This window comes from Cervus canadensis, chromosome 8, assembly GCF_019320065.1.
Source record: "Cervus canadensis isolate Bull #8, Minnesota chromosome 8, ASM1932006v1, whole genome shotgun sequence".
Taxonomy (NCBI): Eukaryota; Metazoa; Chordata; class Mammalia; order Artiodactyla; family Cervidae; genus Cervus; species Cervus canadensis.
Genome location: NC_057393.1, coordinates 87,054,445 through 87,074,833, shown reverse-complemented (window position 1 = coordinate 87,074,833; position 20,389 = coordinate 87,054,445). Strand labels below are relative to the sequence as shown.

The following is a 20,389-nucleotide window of genomic DNA, read 5'->3' as shown; positions in this document are numbered from 1 at the left end:
TCTGCTTCTCCAGTTCCTCGCAGATGGAGACACTGAGGCCCTCCATGCATCCCATTCTTAGGCTAACCACAGATTGGTCGCTGGCCTGGGGGCAAGTCTTTCTGCTGACATACCAACCACTGCAGGTGGGACAGCTGAGTCTTTCTGGCATCCAGTACAGTTTCTATATGACAGCATCAATGTCTTGTCTTCCTATAGGACACACCCTATTCCTAAATGCACACCATACGACCCATGGATGCTCAAGCTGAGCCATCTTTGGCCGGCATCTACAAGTTTAATCCCAAAGCCTTTCAACATGACCGTAGTATTTTTCAACAGTTTCTCTGACTTTAGGCTCCTCTTGTATGTTTTCTGGCCCAAACCTAGAACGGGCCATTTCTCCAAAGAATCCTGCTATCTTTAAGAAGGAAATGGTACTTAAAGACCAGAATCTGACTGTGCGATTTGTGCATCCTTGTTGCGTTATCATTGGTTCTAGGTGTTTTCTTGTTCAGTTGCTAAGTCATCTTTTGTGGCTCAGTTGCTTTGCGACCCCATGAACTGCAGCACTCCAGACTACCCTGTTCTTCACTATCTCCTGGAGTTTTGCTCAAACTCATGTTCACTGAGTGATGCCATCCAACCATCTCATCCTCTGTCACTCCTTTCTCCTCTTGGCCTCAATCTAAACAGAGCTACAAATATGCATTTTTTAGAAAAAAATAAATCATGATTTCAGATGGGTATTTCCAATTCAAATGGTAGATTACAAGGTTCTAAGTGACTTCTGTGATTTCATTTGTACCTGCTTTCTCTTACTGCTGAACTCTTGATTCCTAATCACAGTTTCTTATTGTCATCATCAATCTATAAATATAATAATTTCAAAATAATAATATAAAATCTTTTTGATGACAAATAAGATAACCAAATACAATTTAAGATGTTTTCGGTGTTTTTGTCTTTAGGTTATATTCCAGTAAGCCTAGAAACTCCATGTTTAAAGTCATTTGAAATAGTTTTTGCTTGCGTATGCCACCAAACCATCAAATAAGATTCATTCCTTTTGCCAGCTCTGTGGATACCCTCCCATCTATTTCCTTTACTTTTCTATTAGCTTTTTCCTAATTTATCCTTTTATTGTGTCTTCTTAAAAACAAAACGGTAAATGCTTTCTATTTCCTTCCTAATTTTTAGCCTAATTTTAACTTCTGTTCTTTTTCTACTTAGTAATAGATTCTAGAGATCACTCCACAGCAGTCTACTGTCCCATTCCCTTTTTCACAACTTCATAGTAGTCTACTTCAGAAGTACCATATATAATTCATTAACCCATTCCCTATCAATTGATACCTATTTCTAGTCTTTTATTGTAACAAATTGTGATTCATCTTATACATATATCCCTCTGAATTTCGGAGAATGGTTATTTGTTTAAAGTATATTAGGTATTGCCTTTTAAATCTTTGCAACCCAGATATGCCAAAATCACATTATTTTAATATTTACTTTTCTTAGATTACTACTAAAATAATCATTCATGTGTTTATTGAAAATATATGTATGTATATGTATTTCTCTGTCAGTTGTCTATTTTTGCCTTTTTTCAAGGTGTTTACATTTTTATTATTGATTCTTAATTATTCATTCAAAGATGGTCAGTTCCATGAGGACAAGACCAGGTCTGTCTTGTTCTACATTATTCTCTCAACACCTAGCCTGGTATGTAGCAAACAGTTGCTCAAAAATCTTGGTGAATAAATAAACATTTATGATAGTTATGCATGTCTACATGTTGTAATTTTTCTCCATTCAATAATTTTACAACCTTAGAGAAGCTACTCAGTTCAGTTCAGTCACTCAGTCATGTCTGACTCTTTGCGACCCCATGAACTGCAGCACGCCAGGCCTCCCTGTCCATCACAAACTCCCAGAGTCTACCCCAACCCATGTCCATTGAGTCGGTGATGCCATCCAACCATCTCATCCTCTGTCGTCCCCTTCTCCTCCTGCCCTCAATCTTTCCCAGCATCAGGGTCTTTTCAAATGAGTCAGCTCTTCGCATGAGGTGGCCAAAGTATTGGAGTTTCAGCTACAACATCAGTCCTTCCAATGAACACCCAGGACTGATCTCCTTTAGGATGGACTGGTTGGATCTCCTTGCAGTCCGAGGGACTCTCAAGAATCTTTTCCAACACCACAGTTCAAAAGCATCAATTCTTCGGCACTCAGCTTTCTTTATAATCCAGCTCTCACATCCATACATGGCCACTAGAAAAACCATAGCCTTGACTAGACAGACCTTTGTTGACAAAGTAATGTCTCTGCTTTTTAATATGCTGTCTACGTTGGTCATAACTTTCCTTCCAAGGAGTAAGCGTCTTTTAATTTCATGGCTGCAATCACTGTCTGCAGTGATTTTGGAGCCCAGAAAAATAAAGTCAGCCACTGTTTCCACTGTTTCCCCATCTATTTGCCATGAAGTGATGGGACCGGATGCCATGATCTTACTTTTCTGAGTGTTGAGCTTTAAGCCAACTTTTTCACTCTCCTCTTTCACATTCATCAAGAGGCTCTTTAGTTCTTCTTCACTTTCTGCCATAAGGGTGGTGTCATCTGCATATTTAAGGTTATTGATATTTCTCCTGGCAATCTATTGAGCCTTCATAAATATCTATTTCTGCTGGGAAATGGGAATAATAGCTCCTAACAAGATTGTTAACTATTGTACTAATATATTTTCTGGTACTTAATAAGTACCCAAATGCTTGTGTCACTTATCATCATCACCATTATCATCATCTATGCATCATTCATCAATGCCATGGAATAATAAATTCAGATACAGTGTTTTGAAGTGAATAAAGAGCTACAGAGCAAATGTTCTTATTGCTTGCCTAGACAGTGAGAAATGTTAATATATAATAAGAAAAAAATAATTATGAAATAAGCCCAACAGTTGTTTTCTTGGTAAAATATTTGTTTCAGGGATGTTTCTTATCTTCCAATTTTTATTCTTCCCTGATTAAGTATTGCATTGTAATCTCTTTTTCTTTTAAACTTCTAAATTTATACTGGAGTATACAGCCTATTAACAATGTTGTGATAGTTTCAGATGGACTGCAAAGGGACTCAGTAATACACATACATGTATCCATTCTCCCTCAAACTCCCTTCCCATCCAGGCTGCCACATGCAAAGTTCCCTATACAATAGAACCTTGTCAGTTATCCATTTTAAATATAGCTGTGTGTACATGTTTATCCCAAACTTCCTAACTATCCCTTCCCCCATCCTTATCATATGACATTCCTCATATGTTGAATCTAAAAAGAAATTATACAAATGAACTTATTTACAAAACAGAAACAGACTCACAGACTTCAAGTTGTAGTCTTTAAAGGAAGAATAAGTTATCAAAAGACTAGGAAAACCAGTAGGAAATAAGTATTAGCTCTCTTCATTTTCTTTTGAGATGATAAAGATTTGGAAAAAGGAGTTAAACATACATATAACCCAATATAAAAAATTCCCAAGGTCTCTCACAGTCCCAACATTTCTATATTTGTTTTTTGTATTTAAGATCAGCCAAAATCAATAAATGAGGTAAAATCAGTCAATGGTCTTTTCATTTTAAATGCAAGTCTCCTATGACGGGGAAAAGATTGTATTTATTACATAAATGACATAAATATTCTCTTTTATTGCCATCTAAGTAGTAAAACAAAGATTGTCACAGAAGCAACAGCATAATTTGAACTTTAAGGCAATTCATACTAGGAGTAACACCTTGGTTTTCAAGCTCCATTTTTAATGATCTGGATCCAGGCCACCACATTGCAGTGGGTATACTGAAATGCAACTGACCACAGACACTCTTCCAAAATTGTGAATTCCCATATGAGTTAGATTTCATTAATGGGAAGAGTGATTTGATTATCTACTGTGTATGAAGCAGCACTCTGGGGACCACGAAGGAATTCAAATTGCATCCTCATCCTCAAGATTCCTCCAAACTTGGAGGAAGGATAGGTCTCCTTGACTCCACATCTCTCTCTAGATATTGCACTGCACTATTTCTCACTCCCTGCATGAAAGCATGGTCTTTTCCACCTGTCTTCACTTCTTCACCTCCCATTGCTTCTTAAACCCACAGCAAACAGACTGCTACTCCACAACACTCCACTGAAAATGTTCTTGTCAACATCTCTAAAGACAACAATTTAATCCAATTTTCTAAGCAGCACTCAACATAGTTGCTTATGTTTTGCAATGCTCTCCTGGTTCTGCTTCTAAGAGGCCACACTCCTAGCTTTCCCCATCTCATTCACACCTCTTCTTTGCTTTACACCTGAGTCTACAGCTCCTGGGGCTCTTCTCTCTTCCTACATGTACTCAGTCCCTTGGCATCAATATAATCTCTATAATTGATGATTTTCTAATCCATTTCTCTAGCTTAGATTGCTTTTCTAAGCTTCCCACACCTATATCCAACTACCTAGTCAATAATTTCTCAACTTTGATATCTAAAAGGAAAGTCCAAGCTAACATGTCTGAAATGAGGTATTTGGTTTCACATCCTTTCTCACCACTGTCCTCTGCTACCTACCATTTCCCATCTCAGTCAATGGTACCCCGTATACCCGTTGCTCAAACCAATTAACTGGGCATCCCCCTTGATTCCTACCTTTATACTTGTTACTCCACCCCAAAAGTGAATGCATCACTAAATCTTATCAAACTAGACCACATTTATCCATCTTTACTGCCAACATTATCTCTGGGCTGGACTAGTAAAAACAGCCTCCAAACCTCCCACATCTATCTTGTTCTTTTCCGCATCTAATTTCACTCAAGAGCCAGAGACATTTTTTGATAAAGTAAAATGGCATATCTTTTTAATGTGTTTTTTTAACTTGTTCTATACTTCTCAAAATTATTAAATCAACAAGGATGGAGGAAAAAAATTAGAATTAAATAATCACAGATGATCTTAATCATATATCAGATTGATAGCATAACCATAAAAACAAATCAAAACATAAAAATAAAGAATTAATCCTATACAAATATTGAATTACATTGTAAACCTGAAACTAATGTGACATTATATGTCAATTATATCTCAATAAAATTGTTTAAAGAATTAATCCAAGTAACTTTAGAAAACACTACTCTCATAGCACATTATTGGTGTGTTCTTAAAGTAATAATAACAATAGTAATAATAATAAAAATCACAAAACTCTCATGAACTTAACCAAAAGATTTTGTTTTGGTAGAGGTATAGGAGTGTATATATATGTATAATGGTGTATTACTCATTCATAAAATGAGTAATATAATGGCATGTATATGTATAATGGTATATTACTCACCCATAAAAAGAATGAAATTCTGCCATTTGCAATAACATAGATGAACTTAGAGTGTACTGTGTTTAGTGAAGTCAGACAAAGAAATACAAATACCGCATTATATCGCCTATATGTGGAATCTAAAAAATAAACCAAATGAATGGATAGAGCAAAACAGAAACAACTCACAGACAGAGAGCACAAAGCAGTGAGGAGAGGAGAAAAGGAAGGGCAATATAGGGGTATGGAACTGAGAGGCACGAGCTACTGTAAATAAAACAGATAAGCAACAAGGATATATTATGCAGCACAGGGCATTATAGCCATTATTTTGTCGTAACTTTTTTTTTCTTTTTTTTTTAATATTTTGTAGTAACTTTTAATGGAATATAATCCGTAAAAATACTGAATCACTATGCTATATACCTGAAACTAAAATAAAATTATAAATCAACTATATTTCATTTTTTTTGAAATATAGTTTGGAGATAAATAAAATATTTAATTTTTTAAAAAAAATAATGATGGTAGGAGTGAATTATATCCATTGAATTAAAAAAGAAATTATGAGACCACACTAATAAGCATGACAAAACTATAGGGCAGAGGGAAGAGGAAAGCCTTTCTTCACGGAAGAATACCTAATCAATAAGTAGAAAATCACTATTTTGGAGCTATCATTAAGGTAATTATTTTAGCCAAGCATCATTAATTTATGGTACAATCATGAATGAAAATTTTGAGGGGTGATATGTAGGGGCTTCCCTGGTAGCTCAGAAGGTAAAGAATCTGCCTACAATGCAGGAGACCTGGATTCGATTCTCGGGTTGGGAAGATCCCCTGTAGAAGGGAATGGCAACCTACTCCAGCATTCTTGGCTGGAGAATCCCATGGACAGAGGAGCCTGGCGGGCTACAGTCCATGGAGTTGCAAAGAGTCGGACATGACTGAGTGACTTTCACTTTGACTTTATAATAACATGTACAATCTCCAGGTTTCCTCTCCAAGATTACTTGTTAAATACAAGGGGAAACTAAGTGGGTACCTTTACAACAGAGAAATCTGACCAACACCATCTTTACCAATGACCAAACTTAACAGCACTAAAAATGGGGGAAATGACATTGGGTGGCCCTGATATGATCAGGACGAGACCCATCACTTAGTATTCATTACAAAAAATGCATAATCACACATCTAATCTCAAGGATGCAATAAAAAAGGATCAAAATTGTGGGACATTCTGCAAAACGACTTTCACTGACACAAAAGCAAAAACAAAGAAAAAAAGACTTGAGAAACATGTTCTATAATAAAGGACAGAGACATCACAACTAAAAACAATGTGCAATCCTTGACTGAAACTCAGATCCAGAAAAACAAAACCAAAAGCCCAGCTAGGCAAGACACTATTGGCATAACTAGTGAAATTTGCATGAGAACTATATATTTGACAAAGCATTATATCAATGTTTATGAGTGTGACAATTATGTGAGAGAATGTTTTTTTCCTTAAGAGATACCTGATGAAGTTTCTAGAGGGAAGTGTCTTGATGTCTGTAATTTATTCTCAAATGATTCAGCAAATTTTAAACTGTATAACAATGACAGTGATGAAGTAACCGTGGCAAAACATTGAGAACTGGTGACTGAAAATGAAGGGTAAATAATATTCAAATTCATTGTGCTATATCTATAACTTTTCTGCAGATGAGGGGTTTTTCAAAAATAAAAACTGGGGGATAAAAAATAATATCCTACCTCAAAGTTGACTGAAAAATAACTCATCACTGTATCTCACCATGCTGAGGAAAAATCCCCACACTCCTTCTCATGGTCTACTATCTTGGTTTGACTAGATTTTAATTACCCAACAGACTCCAGATTAGAAATTCTTTCCTTTGCAAAGCCCTTCTACACACCAAAGCCAGGAAGAGGGCTTCCATCTTTACTGTAAAGCATCTTGCACTTCCCTTGAAATAAGTTATCATTGTGTTATTTTTTTTTCTTTTTTTATTCATTTATTTTTATTAGTTGGAGGCTAATTACTTTACAATATTGTAGTGGGTTTTGTCATACATTGGCATGAATCAGCCATGGAGTTACATGTATTCCCCATCCGGATCCCCCCTCCCACCTCCCTATTTATATCTGTTTATCTTTACCTGTTAACAAGGAGAGATACCAATCTATCATTAGCCCGTTGTTTCCCCAGTATCCAACTGAACACTTGGCACTTTGATATAGTAGACACAGGTCCAACATATAGGTCCAGTTCTTTTCTGGACACACAGTAGGACTGTACTTTCCACTGCCCTTGGAGTACAGGAAAGTTCTGATGAGGAAAAGTCTGAGCGCAATGGGCATGTAGCCTGGAAATCTACATGCCTGTGATAAGCAGGACCCCCTGCTAACCATGCTGTCCATTCCTAACTAACCATGTTGGACATAACAATACGAATTTTTTTTTTAAAAAGGTAAAACCAAGGTGATTTTGAGGTTGTTACATCAGCACAAATTAGCATACCCTGACTTATATACATGTTCAAATACTGAAAGAAGCAATTCAAATAGACAATGTTAAACATCATCTGAAAAACTTAAAATAATCTTCATAGTTTAAGTCTCTCCGTCATGCCTGATTCTTTGCAACCCCACGGACTGTAACCTGCCAGGCTCCTCTGTCCATGGAATTCTCCAATCAAGAAGCCTGGAGTGGGTAGCCATTTCCTTCTCCAGGGGCTCTTCCCAAACCAGGGATCACACCCAGGTTTCCTGCACTGCCGTCAGATTCTTTACCATCTTAGCCACCAGTGAAGGTCTAGTCTTCATAGAGGACAGGTCAAATAAATCACTCTTTACTCACACAGTGGCATACCGTGCTGACATTAAAAATAATGAAGTAGCTCTTCATGGAATGCTCTCCAAAAATAAAGTGGAAAAGGTAAAGTGGAAAGAACAAGGAGATGTAGTACAGATAAATGGCTGCACACGAATATAACAAAATAGTGAACTGGAAGCGTTGACCGAAGAGCCAAGGTAGGATAGTTATCAGATCCCAGGACAACTTCTGGAACAAGACACATCCAGAAACTTCTAAATAGGTTATGACGATGAGGAAGATGACCCTAAACCCCTCACCCAAAGTGAGGATGTAACAGAGTACGGAATGAGAGGACTCATGAAGATTGTCGGACAACCCTGCTGGTATTCAGTGAGCCCCGTGTTTCTCTCCCCGACAACCAAGAGGAAGGCTTTGGTGGGACCACTCAGAGACTTGTTATGGTCCTGACAATTTGGGCAGGGAGTATGATGCCTGATTCTTCCCTGAAGAACTAAAAGATGAGAGACCGGCTGGCTAGCTGCTCTGACGGAGGGATGAAGGAGAAGTTGATATGCTGGGGTTTGGTTGCACCCCCCATCTGTTCAGGGAGAGAATGTGTGAGTATTTGCAGAGACTGTGTGTGCAAATGACTTCAGGGTTTGCTTTAGAGGTTCAGAGGGGCCCTGGACCAAAAGAAAGCTGGGGTGGACTGCCACGTGCCAAAGAACTGTGGAAGGAGTAGGCAACCAGGGAGAACAGAGATATAGCAGCCGTCAAAGAAACCGTGGGCAGGAGAAACCTGGCAAGAAGAACAGGGTCTCTACAGGACATGTGGGAGGACCTTGATGGAGAGAGCCAGCTGGAAATGTGAGCCATGCTTCAAAAGCTGACAGCCAACTTACCACCGCACTGCTTAACAAAGAACTTCCCTACTCTTCAATGCCAAAGGCATTAGAACATCAGCCAATGTGTGAGAGAGAAAAGTGAAAAAAGATCAGGCCATCCTCATATCCCTGAAGCCTGGCATCACCATATGGAATTGGACAAGCTGAAATCCCAATCAAATCTGTGTTTTGTTACTTAAAGCAACTATAAAGCCTTGTATTATCTGTAACCTGAAGTCATGGGATTTGTACATTTTTATCTAAGAGTAGAGAAAGAACTCCCTACAGAGCAAATTAAAAGGGAGAGTAGATGACAAAGAAGGCTGCTTTGGGATTAAACCTCAGAACCCCGAAGTCAAACTCAGTCACATGTGACCAAATGTCACTTGGAAGAACACACAAGAGACAGTATATGGTGGCTGCTTCTCAAAAAACGCACTGGAGACAAGTGTGGGAGGGAAGGTAACTTTCCCTACACAGTCTTTTGCACATACTCAGTGGTTGGATCTCTTCATGCCAAAGTGCAAAAAATAGATCCCCTGTTGCAAAATATTCTGCATACTGGCATGAAGAGATCCAGACACTATCCATGTGCAAAGGACTACATAGGAAAAGTTAACTTGTGAAATTACCTGGATTAGAGGTGGTATGGCTGAGTGGGTACCAACTCCAACTCTTGGCTCTAATTCTGGTCAGGTCACAACTAGCCATGTATCATGCCAACCTCTCCATGCCAGTTTCATCAACTGTAAAGTGGGAATAATGACAGTGGCCCTCTGGTTTACTGAGAGGAGGAGATGTTTTAGTTCATGCAGAGCTCCTCCAAACGTGCCAGTCTATACGGGCTCAGTGAGTGCTGACTGTTACTATTATCTATAATAATAGCAATGTTAAAGGTGAAAAATCCATCAGAAAAAAAGGAAAAATTTTGAATACCATTAAGAATTAGTCCATTTTTTGGTACAGATACACCTATTTGCAGGTCAGGAATAGAGACGTCAAGGCTGTATACTGTCACCCTGCTTATTTAACTTATATGCAGAGTACATCATGAGAAATGCTGGGCTGGAGGAAGCACAAGCTGGAATCAAGATTGCCGGGAGAAATATCAATAACTTCAGATATGCAGATGACACCACCCTTATGGCAGAAAGTGAAGAAGAACTAAAGAGCCTCTTGATGAAAGTGAAAGAGGAGAGTGACAAAGTTGGCTTAAAACTCAACATTCAGGAAACTAAGATCATGGCATCCAGTCCCATCACTTCATGGCAAATAGATGGGGAAACAGTGGAAACCGTGGCTGACTTTATTTTTCTGGGCTCCAACATCACTGCAGATGGTGACCGCAGCCATGAAATTAAAAGACGCTTACTCCTTGGAAGGAAAGTTATGACCAACCTAGACAGCATATTAAAAAGCAGACACATTACTTTGTCAACAAAGGTCTGTCTAGTCAAGGCTATGGTTTTTCCAGTGGTCATGTATGGATGTGAGAGTTGGACTATACAGAAAGCTGAGTGCAGAAGAATTGATGCTTTTGAACTGTGGTGTTGGAGAAGGCTCTTGAGAGTCCCTTGGACTGCAAGGAGATCCAACCAGTCCATCCCAAAGGAGATCAGTCCTGGGTGTTCATTGGAAGGACTGATGTTGAAGCTGAAACTCCAATACTTTGGACACCTCATGCGAAGAGCTGACTCATTTGAAAAGACCCTGATGCTGGGAAAGATTGAGGGCAGGAGGAGAAGGGGACGACAGAGGATGAAATGGTTGGATGGCATCACCGACTCAATGGACATGGGTCTGGGTGGACTCCAGGAGTTGGTGATGGACAGGGAGGCCTGGCGTGCTGCAGTTCATGGGGTCGCAGAGTCAGACACGACTGAGCGACTGAACTGAACCGAACTGAATACAGACATAGATGTAGAGAATGGACTTGTAGACACGGAGGTGGGGGAAGAAGAGGGTAGGACAGCTGGGAGAGTCGGACTGACACGTATACACTACCACGTGTAAGACAGAGAGCTAGTGGGAAGCTGCTGTACTGTACCGGGAGCTCAGTTTGGTGATCTGTGAGGACCTAGAGGGGTGGGATGGGGGTTGGCAGGGCGCTCAAGAGGGAGGCTCAAGTGCACATACAGCCCTGTTGTACAGCTGAAACTAACACAACGTTGTAAAGCTATTCTTTTCCAATAAGAAATTACATTAAGCTAAAATTTTAAAAAAGAACTAGTCCATTTTTTTCTTCTGTAGGATGTAGAAAAGAGATTTAGAGTAGAAAAAAGTGACAATAAAGTTGGTTAAACTCAAAAAGGAATAATCTGAGACACCAAATGGTTAAAATCAGAAAACAATAATCTCCTGATAAGTATCACCTTCCATGCAAAAGAAATCACACCAAAGGTATTAAATAAAGTATTAAACATTACAATTGGAAAAATAACAATATGTCTATGGAGAGAGGCATCCAAATAAAACTAGTCATTAATTGGGAGAAAGGGAAGTGCAGGTGGGGTTGGGGACATAATAAATTTTACCACCAGAAAATTAGTCACGAACTTGCAATACTTCAAAGAAAGAAAAGTGAGGAAGAATACTCTTTTTTGGAAAGTGTTGCGGAGGCCGACATCCTAGAACAAGGCAGGTGCTTTCTTTTTAATCACAGACACAAAAACACAACTGGCTGGCAGACATTCATGTGTCTAAATGGCAGAAGATGAGGAAAAGCAGGAGGAATTTTGCAAAAGGTGGCCAGGTCACTCAAGAAAGGCCATATTAACTTGAAAAAATTGAAGAAGACTGCCCTAGGATGCCCGACATCCTAGGGACATCTCTGGCAAATGTGCTTGCACCAGGAAAGCCAAGTCCCCATGGAGCCAAGCTCTTTGTACACACAGTCCAAACAAGGATCTGGAGTGGCAAAAATTTTAAGACAATTGCAAGGGATGGCATTCGGCCCAAGTCTAGAAGGCTCGGGTCTGCACTTCTTTGGAAGCCCAGGGCCCAGGGAAGAATGCCTTCAAGCATCCCTCAACCTCAAACCGATTTTGTTTCAGGCAGCTGAGGAGAGGAAGAAGGAAGTTCAGACATTCAAGTGGATTATGGGAAAGCGTAAAGCATCAAGCATCTCCATGTGAGTATAAATAGTCACCACAAGCAGAAGCACCAGATAACAAGCTTCTACAAATCAAAGAAGGCTAAGTACGAGCCACGGGATTCAACAGCAGAAAAAGCCTTTCTCATGGAGAAGCTGAATATAAGCACTAGGACTGATCAGCCTGAGAGGTACCCTCTGGGACCAGCAGTGTACCAAGCAGTCCAACAAAGTAACAACAATCAAGCGGACCAGTCACCTGTCGTGTCAGGGTGTGCAGGTTGACAGGGTGAAATGGTGACTAAAGTCCAGCCCCAAGGTCCAGAGCCAGGAAAGGGTGTCTTTTTGGACAGACCACCTTTCCATAATTCACATAAAGGCATCTTCTACGTTAGAAGCAGGAGCGAGAAGGGGTAGCCAAAGAAATACAGAACCTAAAGAAAAATAGCTGTGGACCCAAATGGGGAGTGGTCACAGACCGTGATAGGAGAGTCACCAACTAGGGGTGGCAGTGAGACCACCCACAGACCACCCACTGTGTGTCTGGGGCGACACAGCCCCTGACAAGTGACCCACTTTATTACAATCACAGCAATCAGAGACGAAGTGGGTTTTATCCAAACAAACAGTCGTCAAGTTTAAATTAGCAAGCAGAACTGGAAACAGAGTGCCCGCGTGCTAAGTCACCTCAGTCGTGTCCGACCCTGTGCGACCTATGGACTGTAGCCCGCCAGCTTCCTCTGTCCATGGGATTCTCCACGCAAGAATACTGGGGTGGGTAGCCATTCCCTCCTCCAGGGGCTGTTCCCCACCCAGAGATCAAACCCACGTCTCTTATGTCTACTGTATTGGCAGGCGAGTTCTTTACCACTAGAGTCACCTGGGAAGCCAAGTAAGTCTGGCTAAAAGACAGAAAAAAAAAATCTGGGGAAAAATAAAGCCACAGCCATAAAATAAATAAAAAAATATAATGACTTATATGAGGTCTTAAAGAATGTAAAGTTTCCACCCCATTTTTTCTTATATGGTTATAAGGTTAACCTTACCACCTCCCAGATGCTCAGAATTTCACTAGAGGACAGGTCACTGCTTCAGGGAGTTCAAATCCTCTCTTGTATATCAGTATATCAGGTCAGATAACAGTGCTGTGAGAAGGCCAAAGACTTGGAGACAACAGGACCTCAGCTAAAGCTCTAAATTTTACTACCAGTTATCTAGATGGCCTTGGGCAAGTAACCTACGCCCTCTGGATCTCAGTGGCTTAATCTGAAAACCAAAAAAAAAATCCCCATTTTACAGATGAGAAAACTGAGGCCCAGAGAAGTGAAGAGACTTGCATAAGATCACACAATTGATAAGTAATAGGGCAAGGACATCTTTTGACACTAGTCTGGTGCTGCCAGAACTTATTCTGGGTCAGAATCATGGCCAGGGTGCTCCCGTTTTAAAGCTCTACATGAATCTTCAGAGAATAAATGTAAGAACACATGTTAATAAATGAGAAACTAAACATCTCTGATGACAAATGGATCTTTCAGCTTGCCCAAACTAAAATTAAGCTGATAATAAATCAAAGTTAAACTCTTTTCAAACGATCTAAAATGACCTTTGTTTTTAGGTATGTATTTTGAGCATTTCTTGAAAATATATAGCTTATGAATGTTAATAAATAACGTATTTTCCACCTAGACCTAAATAAATTCTGGGGCTTAGAGATTAGTTTGCTTTGATAATTAAAACAAAAATTATATTTACCTATTCAAAGTCCCCATTAAATTAAAGGGTGGATTTTTCTTACAGAGCAACTGTCTTGATTAAGCATGTTTAAATAAATTGTGAGAAGCCCAGAAAAGTTCAGTTCCTTTAAATAACAGAACTTTATATGTCCCTGCTGTCAGCAAGCAGCCAGGGATCTTTTCGGACTATGTTCTCATAAGTGGAACAAACTGAGAAAGATGTTGACAATCACAGGAGCACTGAAGTGCAGAAAAATATATTTATGCATCAAAACCCGGAGAACAGAACCCTCCACTGGGGAAGAAGGGTCTTTTATTTCTAAATTAATTTTCAGAAACCAGAAGACCAGAGCAAGGAAAGGACTACCTGCACTTTTTTCAATAAGACAGGCTATCTTATTCTTATTTTAAAAAACAGCAATGTAATGAATGCACTCACATTAAATGATTCTGTAATGATTAAAAGCACAATGGCAAAAGACATAAAAATTTCAGTATAACTGGTTTGATCCAGAAAACCCGACACAAAAGTATTTGAGGTATCACTTTTTTGATTTCTAAACTCTTGAGATTTAGCCAAAAATTACTTTGAAATATCATTAAAGAGAAACTTAGCTACAATTTCCTATTCACAAATACAAAGTAGAAATCAAGCTACTCAATGAAGCATAATTAGGTAGAAATTAAGGGTTCTGATCATACACATACATCAAATTTTAAAAGGAGTTATGCAAAAAGGAGCCCATATTCATTTTTTAAAAATCTGCAGGAATTATATTAAACATTAATTTGGTTGTTGCTGAGGAGTGGGAGTAGAAGTGAAGTATGTATTGCTTTCATTATCAGGAAATACTCAGAATGTGCTGTGAGATAGACAACTTAATACTGACTGGAACAGAAGGGCAGGAAGGTTGACTTTATTTCCACCAGTTTATTATGTATGAGATCACTGTTAACCAAATATAGGGCACCCTGCTACAGCAAGGGAAACCAAGATGAATCAACAAAATCAAAACCCATGTCCTCAAAAAGCTCACAATCCATGAGGAGAGCTAAAATACATGTTCCAACAACTAAGTACAGAATTCAGAATATGCCACAGTACTGACAGTAAAAAGAGAATGATATTAGGGCAGGAGAGAAAAGAAATTAATTCTAGATAAGTGGAAACAAGGACACCTAGACAGAAATGGCCATTCCACTGGGTTTTGAAGAATGGACAGATTTTGACAAGTGAATTGATGTGGGGAAAAAACAGTACTGAGAAGTAGTTTGATTCATTCATTCAATCAACTGTTAACTAATTCATTCAGTCCTCTACTCATTAATTTATTCAATCCTCCTATGAACCCTGTAAGGCTGCTACTATTGGGTACACAAACCAGGAAGCGCAAGCTCACACAACCAGTGAGCAGAAGAACCAGAACTGAATCCAAGTTTGGTTCATCTCTCCCCTGTGCTGCCCCTCCAGGCAAAGAGAAAACACTGGGAACTCTATGCCAAGAAAACATGAAGGATGAGGTCACACAGAAAGAGGAAACAAATTTATTAAAGGGTCTCCAAGGGTCAGCCATTGTATTAAGTGTTTTTTACATGAAATTTTATTTATTCTTCCCATGAAATGGTCATTATCACATCTATTTTAAGGGTGACAAACTAAGATTTAGATTAAGGCCAAGAACAGGTCAAACAACTAATAAGAAGCCAAACAGAAATTTACACCAGGTCTGTGTCCAATCCCGGGTCAAAAGCCATAAAGATGGATAGATTTACATGTTGACATAAGCCCCAAAACAACACTGTTCTAGTATTTTTCTCATTTTAAGGATAAAAGTTTTTTAATCAGATAAAGTAAAAGTAAGTTGCTCACAGAACTGGTAAGGAATGAACCCAAAATTTAATGTAGGCAATCTGACTTCAGAACCAGAATTCTGATCCTATGGATAAACTACCAGAAAGAGTAAATAGGAATGAAATCACAGACAACATCTAATGGCAAAATGGGACTCTGTCAGCCATACAAACTCGCTGAAGAATTTTGTTGTGGAGAACATGATCAAGTTATGTTTTAGAAATTAAGTCCTTCAATAGGCATATCAAAATTCTATTCCGAACACATCTCATATGACCTGGAGCACCTTACTTGTAGAGCTTTTCAAAGAAGGTTAAACATTGTTTCAATTGGGTTTGTTTACCTATGAAGGTCATCTATGCAGTTATTCAGCAAGCACTCAACCGTGTAACCTCACTAAAGGGTCAAATAAATTACATTAGATTTCTTCATCATTACTTTTTTCTACAGATTTCTTTACAGAGCGGTGTGGAAACCGCCAATGGAGTAATTGATCATTGAACCTGCCTTCCCAAAGCAAAACAGGAAAGCGAAGAAAAGGGGTAACAGATTAACAACCGAAATAGCTTCGCTTTTAACATTTCATTTTGCCTTCTGGCTATCATGCACAGCATCTTATACTAAATATTGTCTTAAGCTACCCAGCCAAGGGGCCTGGGGCTGTTCACATGTAAAATCGGTTCTACATTGCACAGTGACAAGCAGAATCTGACTCATCGGAACAGCGAGCATCAATTCTTAATGAGTCCCAGAGCCCCCGAAGTCCTTTCTACTTCTGCCGGGGGAGTCCCTCCCTGACCCCTTGCCTGTACTTTCTCTGTACCAAATTCCTGAAGACCTCCATTCCAGCTCCTAGGAATCACCGCCAACCCTTTCCATCCTGAAGGCAGACTCGCAGGCTACCCCAAGGCTTGACCGGCCCCCACCCCCACTCACCAGGTGCAGCGCCAGGGGCAGCAGTAGCAAGAACAGCCACAGGTAGAGGTGGCAACTGTTGGTGAACGTGCTCTGATCGGGGTCGTGGTACCAGCCCCCGGTAAGCGCGGCCCACACGCCCTGCCGGAGCAGCTGCAGCACCTGGGACCCCATGCCTGCGCGCCTGGGCCGGCACGCGCGGCGCTGCCCGCTGCCCGCCGCCCGCCGCCCAGATACCCTCAGCTTTAACACGCGGGCCCTCGGGCGGCGTCACCGCCGCCGCCCCCGCCCCCGCCCCCTCCAGCTCCTTCCGCCCCGCGACCCAAACTCCAGCTGCCTTTCTGCCCGGACCCGCGAATCGCGGCGCCGGAGCCGGCTGCTGCCACCGGGCAGGTGGGCGCCATGTCCGAGGGAGGAAGGATTTTCCCATGGTGCTCAGAGGCGGCTGCTCTGAGGATGCTCCAGAGGCTCCTCCCAGCGCCCGCCCAGAGTCCCACCATCGCTTTCCCGGTGGCGGGGGAGGGGAGGTGCGCGGTTGCAGCGGGGGCGGGGGCGGAGAGGCGGGGGAAGAAGAATTTCGGAGCCCCTCCAGCCTCTTTTTTTGCTTCTGCCCACTCTCCCCTGCTTTTCGCCCCCATCTTTCTGATAGGGAATGTGAAAGGCTTAAAAATCAAAGATGTTCTAATGCAGAAGAGATAAACCAGGACAAGTTCCTTTTTTTGCAGCCTGCACCAAAATAGTTATGTAACTCCAGCTCCTGTCACACATCACTCAATGTAATTTCTTCCTCTGAGCACTGCCTGCACGGTTTCTTTCTCCTTAATTAACCGCTGACCTCAGACGTTTTTTTAGCTTAAGTCTACCTCTGCCCTTGACACTGAGCTTTTTCCTCCCTGATTTTTTTTTCCTCCCCACCCATCCCCCACTTTGTCCAGCTTGGTAGATAAAGAAGATAACCACCTTTTGGGAATAATTTCAGAAGCCTCAGTTTATTTGTCTTTTTACATGTTTCCTAGAACACAATCTCAGGCATCCATTGGGTATACTATTTAGAGAGGAAGACCCACTAGAAAGGTATCTCTGAACTAATAATCTTTGACCTTTTATAGTAAAGAAATTTCAGATTCTCTTCTGAAAGCAGGTTTGGACAGGGAAGAAATTAAGACGAATTTGCTTTCTTAGAATAAAGGAAGGAAGCCCTCATCATTAGTAATTGATTACCTAAAGTAAATGAGCTTCATATTGTTGAAAAGAACAAGTTTTGGGAAGCTGGAGATAACAGGGAATTTGTTTTCCTTAAGAATGAGCAGAGGAAGCCTTGTGTGAGTCAGAATCTTTGGAAAAGAACAAGGATTAGAAGGTGCCAAGATCCTCAAAACATGCCTTTTCTGCCTCATGCTTACCTCACCTGACATGCGCACCTGTGCATGCCCGGGCCATGCTCTGGTCTGCAGCAGCTTTAGTACGTGGCTGCCTTAGGCAGGCCCAGAACAGGCATACAGCCTCCCTGTGCAGAAATGAAATAAGGCGAGGGCCATCCTGAAGACCAGGTCAGGGACATGAAAGTCCAAACTCACACTGGTATGTAAATATTCAGCTTTAACCACTCCTTAACCTATTCAGCATTCATCTGCAGGAATGACTAACCAAAATGTACTAATGCTGCTTTCTGTACTGGAAGAATCATTTTCTCATAGACTCAGAGGATACTATACTTGTTTTTATATGGACTCATTACTTGAAACCTATCAGGCTCTCTATAAATGTTTAATGAATCAGTCAGTCAATCAACTCCACAGGAAAGATCCACATTAAAGGATCATCTCATGTGCTTCGGCCGAGGAGGAATAGCCATGCAACAGATCTATTCCTGCATTGAAGAAGTGCCTTTATTCATTCATGCCCGATTCATCAAAATATTTAATGGGCACCTTCTGTGTGCCAGGCATTTTGCTAAAGACAGAGAAAGCAAGTATAAAAAAAATATATAGTCACTACCATGGAGTTCACAGACTACAAAAGGAAACAAACACATCAACAAAGACTTGGAATTAAATGTGCTCTGTGCACATTTAATAGGATTGAATATGCATCTGCTTGAGAAACCTGTATGCAGGTTAGGAAGCAACAGTTAGAACTGGACATGATACAACAGACTGGTTCCAAATAGGAAAAGGAGTACGTCAAGGCTGTATATTGTCACCCTGCTTATTTAACTTATATGCAGAGTACATCATGAGAAATGCTGGGCTGGAGGAAGCACAAGCTGGAATCAAGATTGCCAGGAGAAATATCAATAACCTCAGATATGCAGATGACACCACCCTTATGGCAGAAAGTGAAGAAGAACTGTAGAGCCTCTTGATGAAAGTGAAAGAGGAGAGTGAAAAAGTTTGGCTTAAAGCTTAACATTCAGAAAACTAAGATCATGGCATCTGGTCCCATCACTTCATGGTAAATAGATGGGGAAACAGTGGCTGACTTTATTTTTCTGGGCTCCAGAATCACTGCAGATGGTGATTGCAGCCATGAAATTAAAAGACGCTTACTCCTTGGAAGGAAAGTTATAACGAACCTAGACAGCATATTAAAAAGCAGAGACATTACTTTGCCAACAAAGGTCCGTCTAGTCAAGGCTACGGTTTTTCCAGTGGTCATGTATGGATGTGAGAGTTGGACTATAAAGAAAGCTGAGCACCGAAGAATTGATGCTTTTGAACTGTGGTGTTGGAGAAGATTCTTGAGAGTCCCTTGGACTGCAAGGAGATCCAACCAGTCCATCCTAAAGGAGATCAGTCCTGGGTGTTCTTTGGAAGGACTGATGTTGAAGCTGAAACTCCAATACTTTGGACACCTGATGCGAAGAACTGACTCATTTGAGAAGACCCTGATCCTGGGAAAGATTGAGGGCAGGAGGAGAAGGGGACGACAGAGGATTAGATGGCTGGATGGCATCACCGACTCCATGGACATGGGTTTGAGTAAACTCCGGGAGTTGGTGATGGACAGGTAGGCCTGGCGTGCTGCTGTTCATGGGGTCGCAAAGAGTCGGACACGACTGAGCGACTGAACTGAACTGAACTGATAGATCTGCTGTTGCTTGCCTGTGTGTTAGTTGCTCAGTCATGTTTGACTCTTTGCAACCCCATGGACTGTAGCCCAGCAAGCTCCTGTGCTCATGGGATTCTCCAGGCAAGAATACTGGAGTGGGGAGCCATTTCCTTCTCCAGGGGGGCCTTTCCAACCCAGGGAGTGAACCCATGTCTCCTGTGTCTCCTACATTGCAGGCAGATTCTTTACACGCTGAGCAATCTGGGAAACCCGTGGAGGTGCACAAATTGAAAGGCAGACTTTTGGAGTGTACGTTCCACCCACTGTTCCTATGCTAGGAGCAACTTTAACGATGCAGCCTTGAGAATAATGTAGTTGTGACCATCTAGACTGTATACATTAAGGCCTCTATGTAAACTCTTAAGTTTCTGGCAGGAAGTTGTGGCAATCTCCTGTCTTGTAGCCACCCAAGACAAGCCTCATATATAAGTTCCCTTGCTTATTAAACCTGCCACCTACCAATCTGGAGCGGCTGCCTCCTTCATCTCTTCCTTGGCTCCTTTTGAATCAGTTCAGTTGCTCAGTTGTGTCCAACTCTTTGAGACCCCATGGATTGCAGCACGCTAGGCTTCCCTGTCTATCACCAACTCCCAGAGTTTACTCAAACTCATGTCCGTCGAGTCAGTGAAGCCATCCA

At 40.9% G+C, this 20,389-nt stretch overlaps 1 protein-coding gene across 3 annotated transcripts in view; it reads right to left on the bottom strand.

The window, feature by feature from the left end:
- PCNX2 (pecanex 2) overlaps positions 1 to 17,044 on the bottom strand; it is a 302,174-nt gene extending 285,130 nt beyond the window's left edge. For all 3 annotated transcript variants that reach the window (XM_043477085.1, XM_043477087.1, XM_043477086.1), the window contains exon 1: positions 16,663 to 17,044. In XM_043477085.1, coding sequence (XP_043333020.1) covers positions 16,663 to 16,815 — 153 coding nt within the window. In that variant the 5' untranslated portion in view covers positions 16,816 to 17,044. The remainder of the gene's footprint in view (positions 1 to 16,662) is intronic.
- Between the last annotated feature and the right edge of the window lie 3,345 nt (positions 17,045 to 20,389).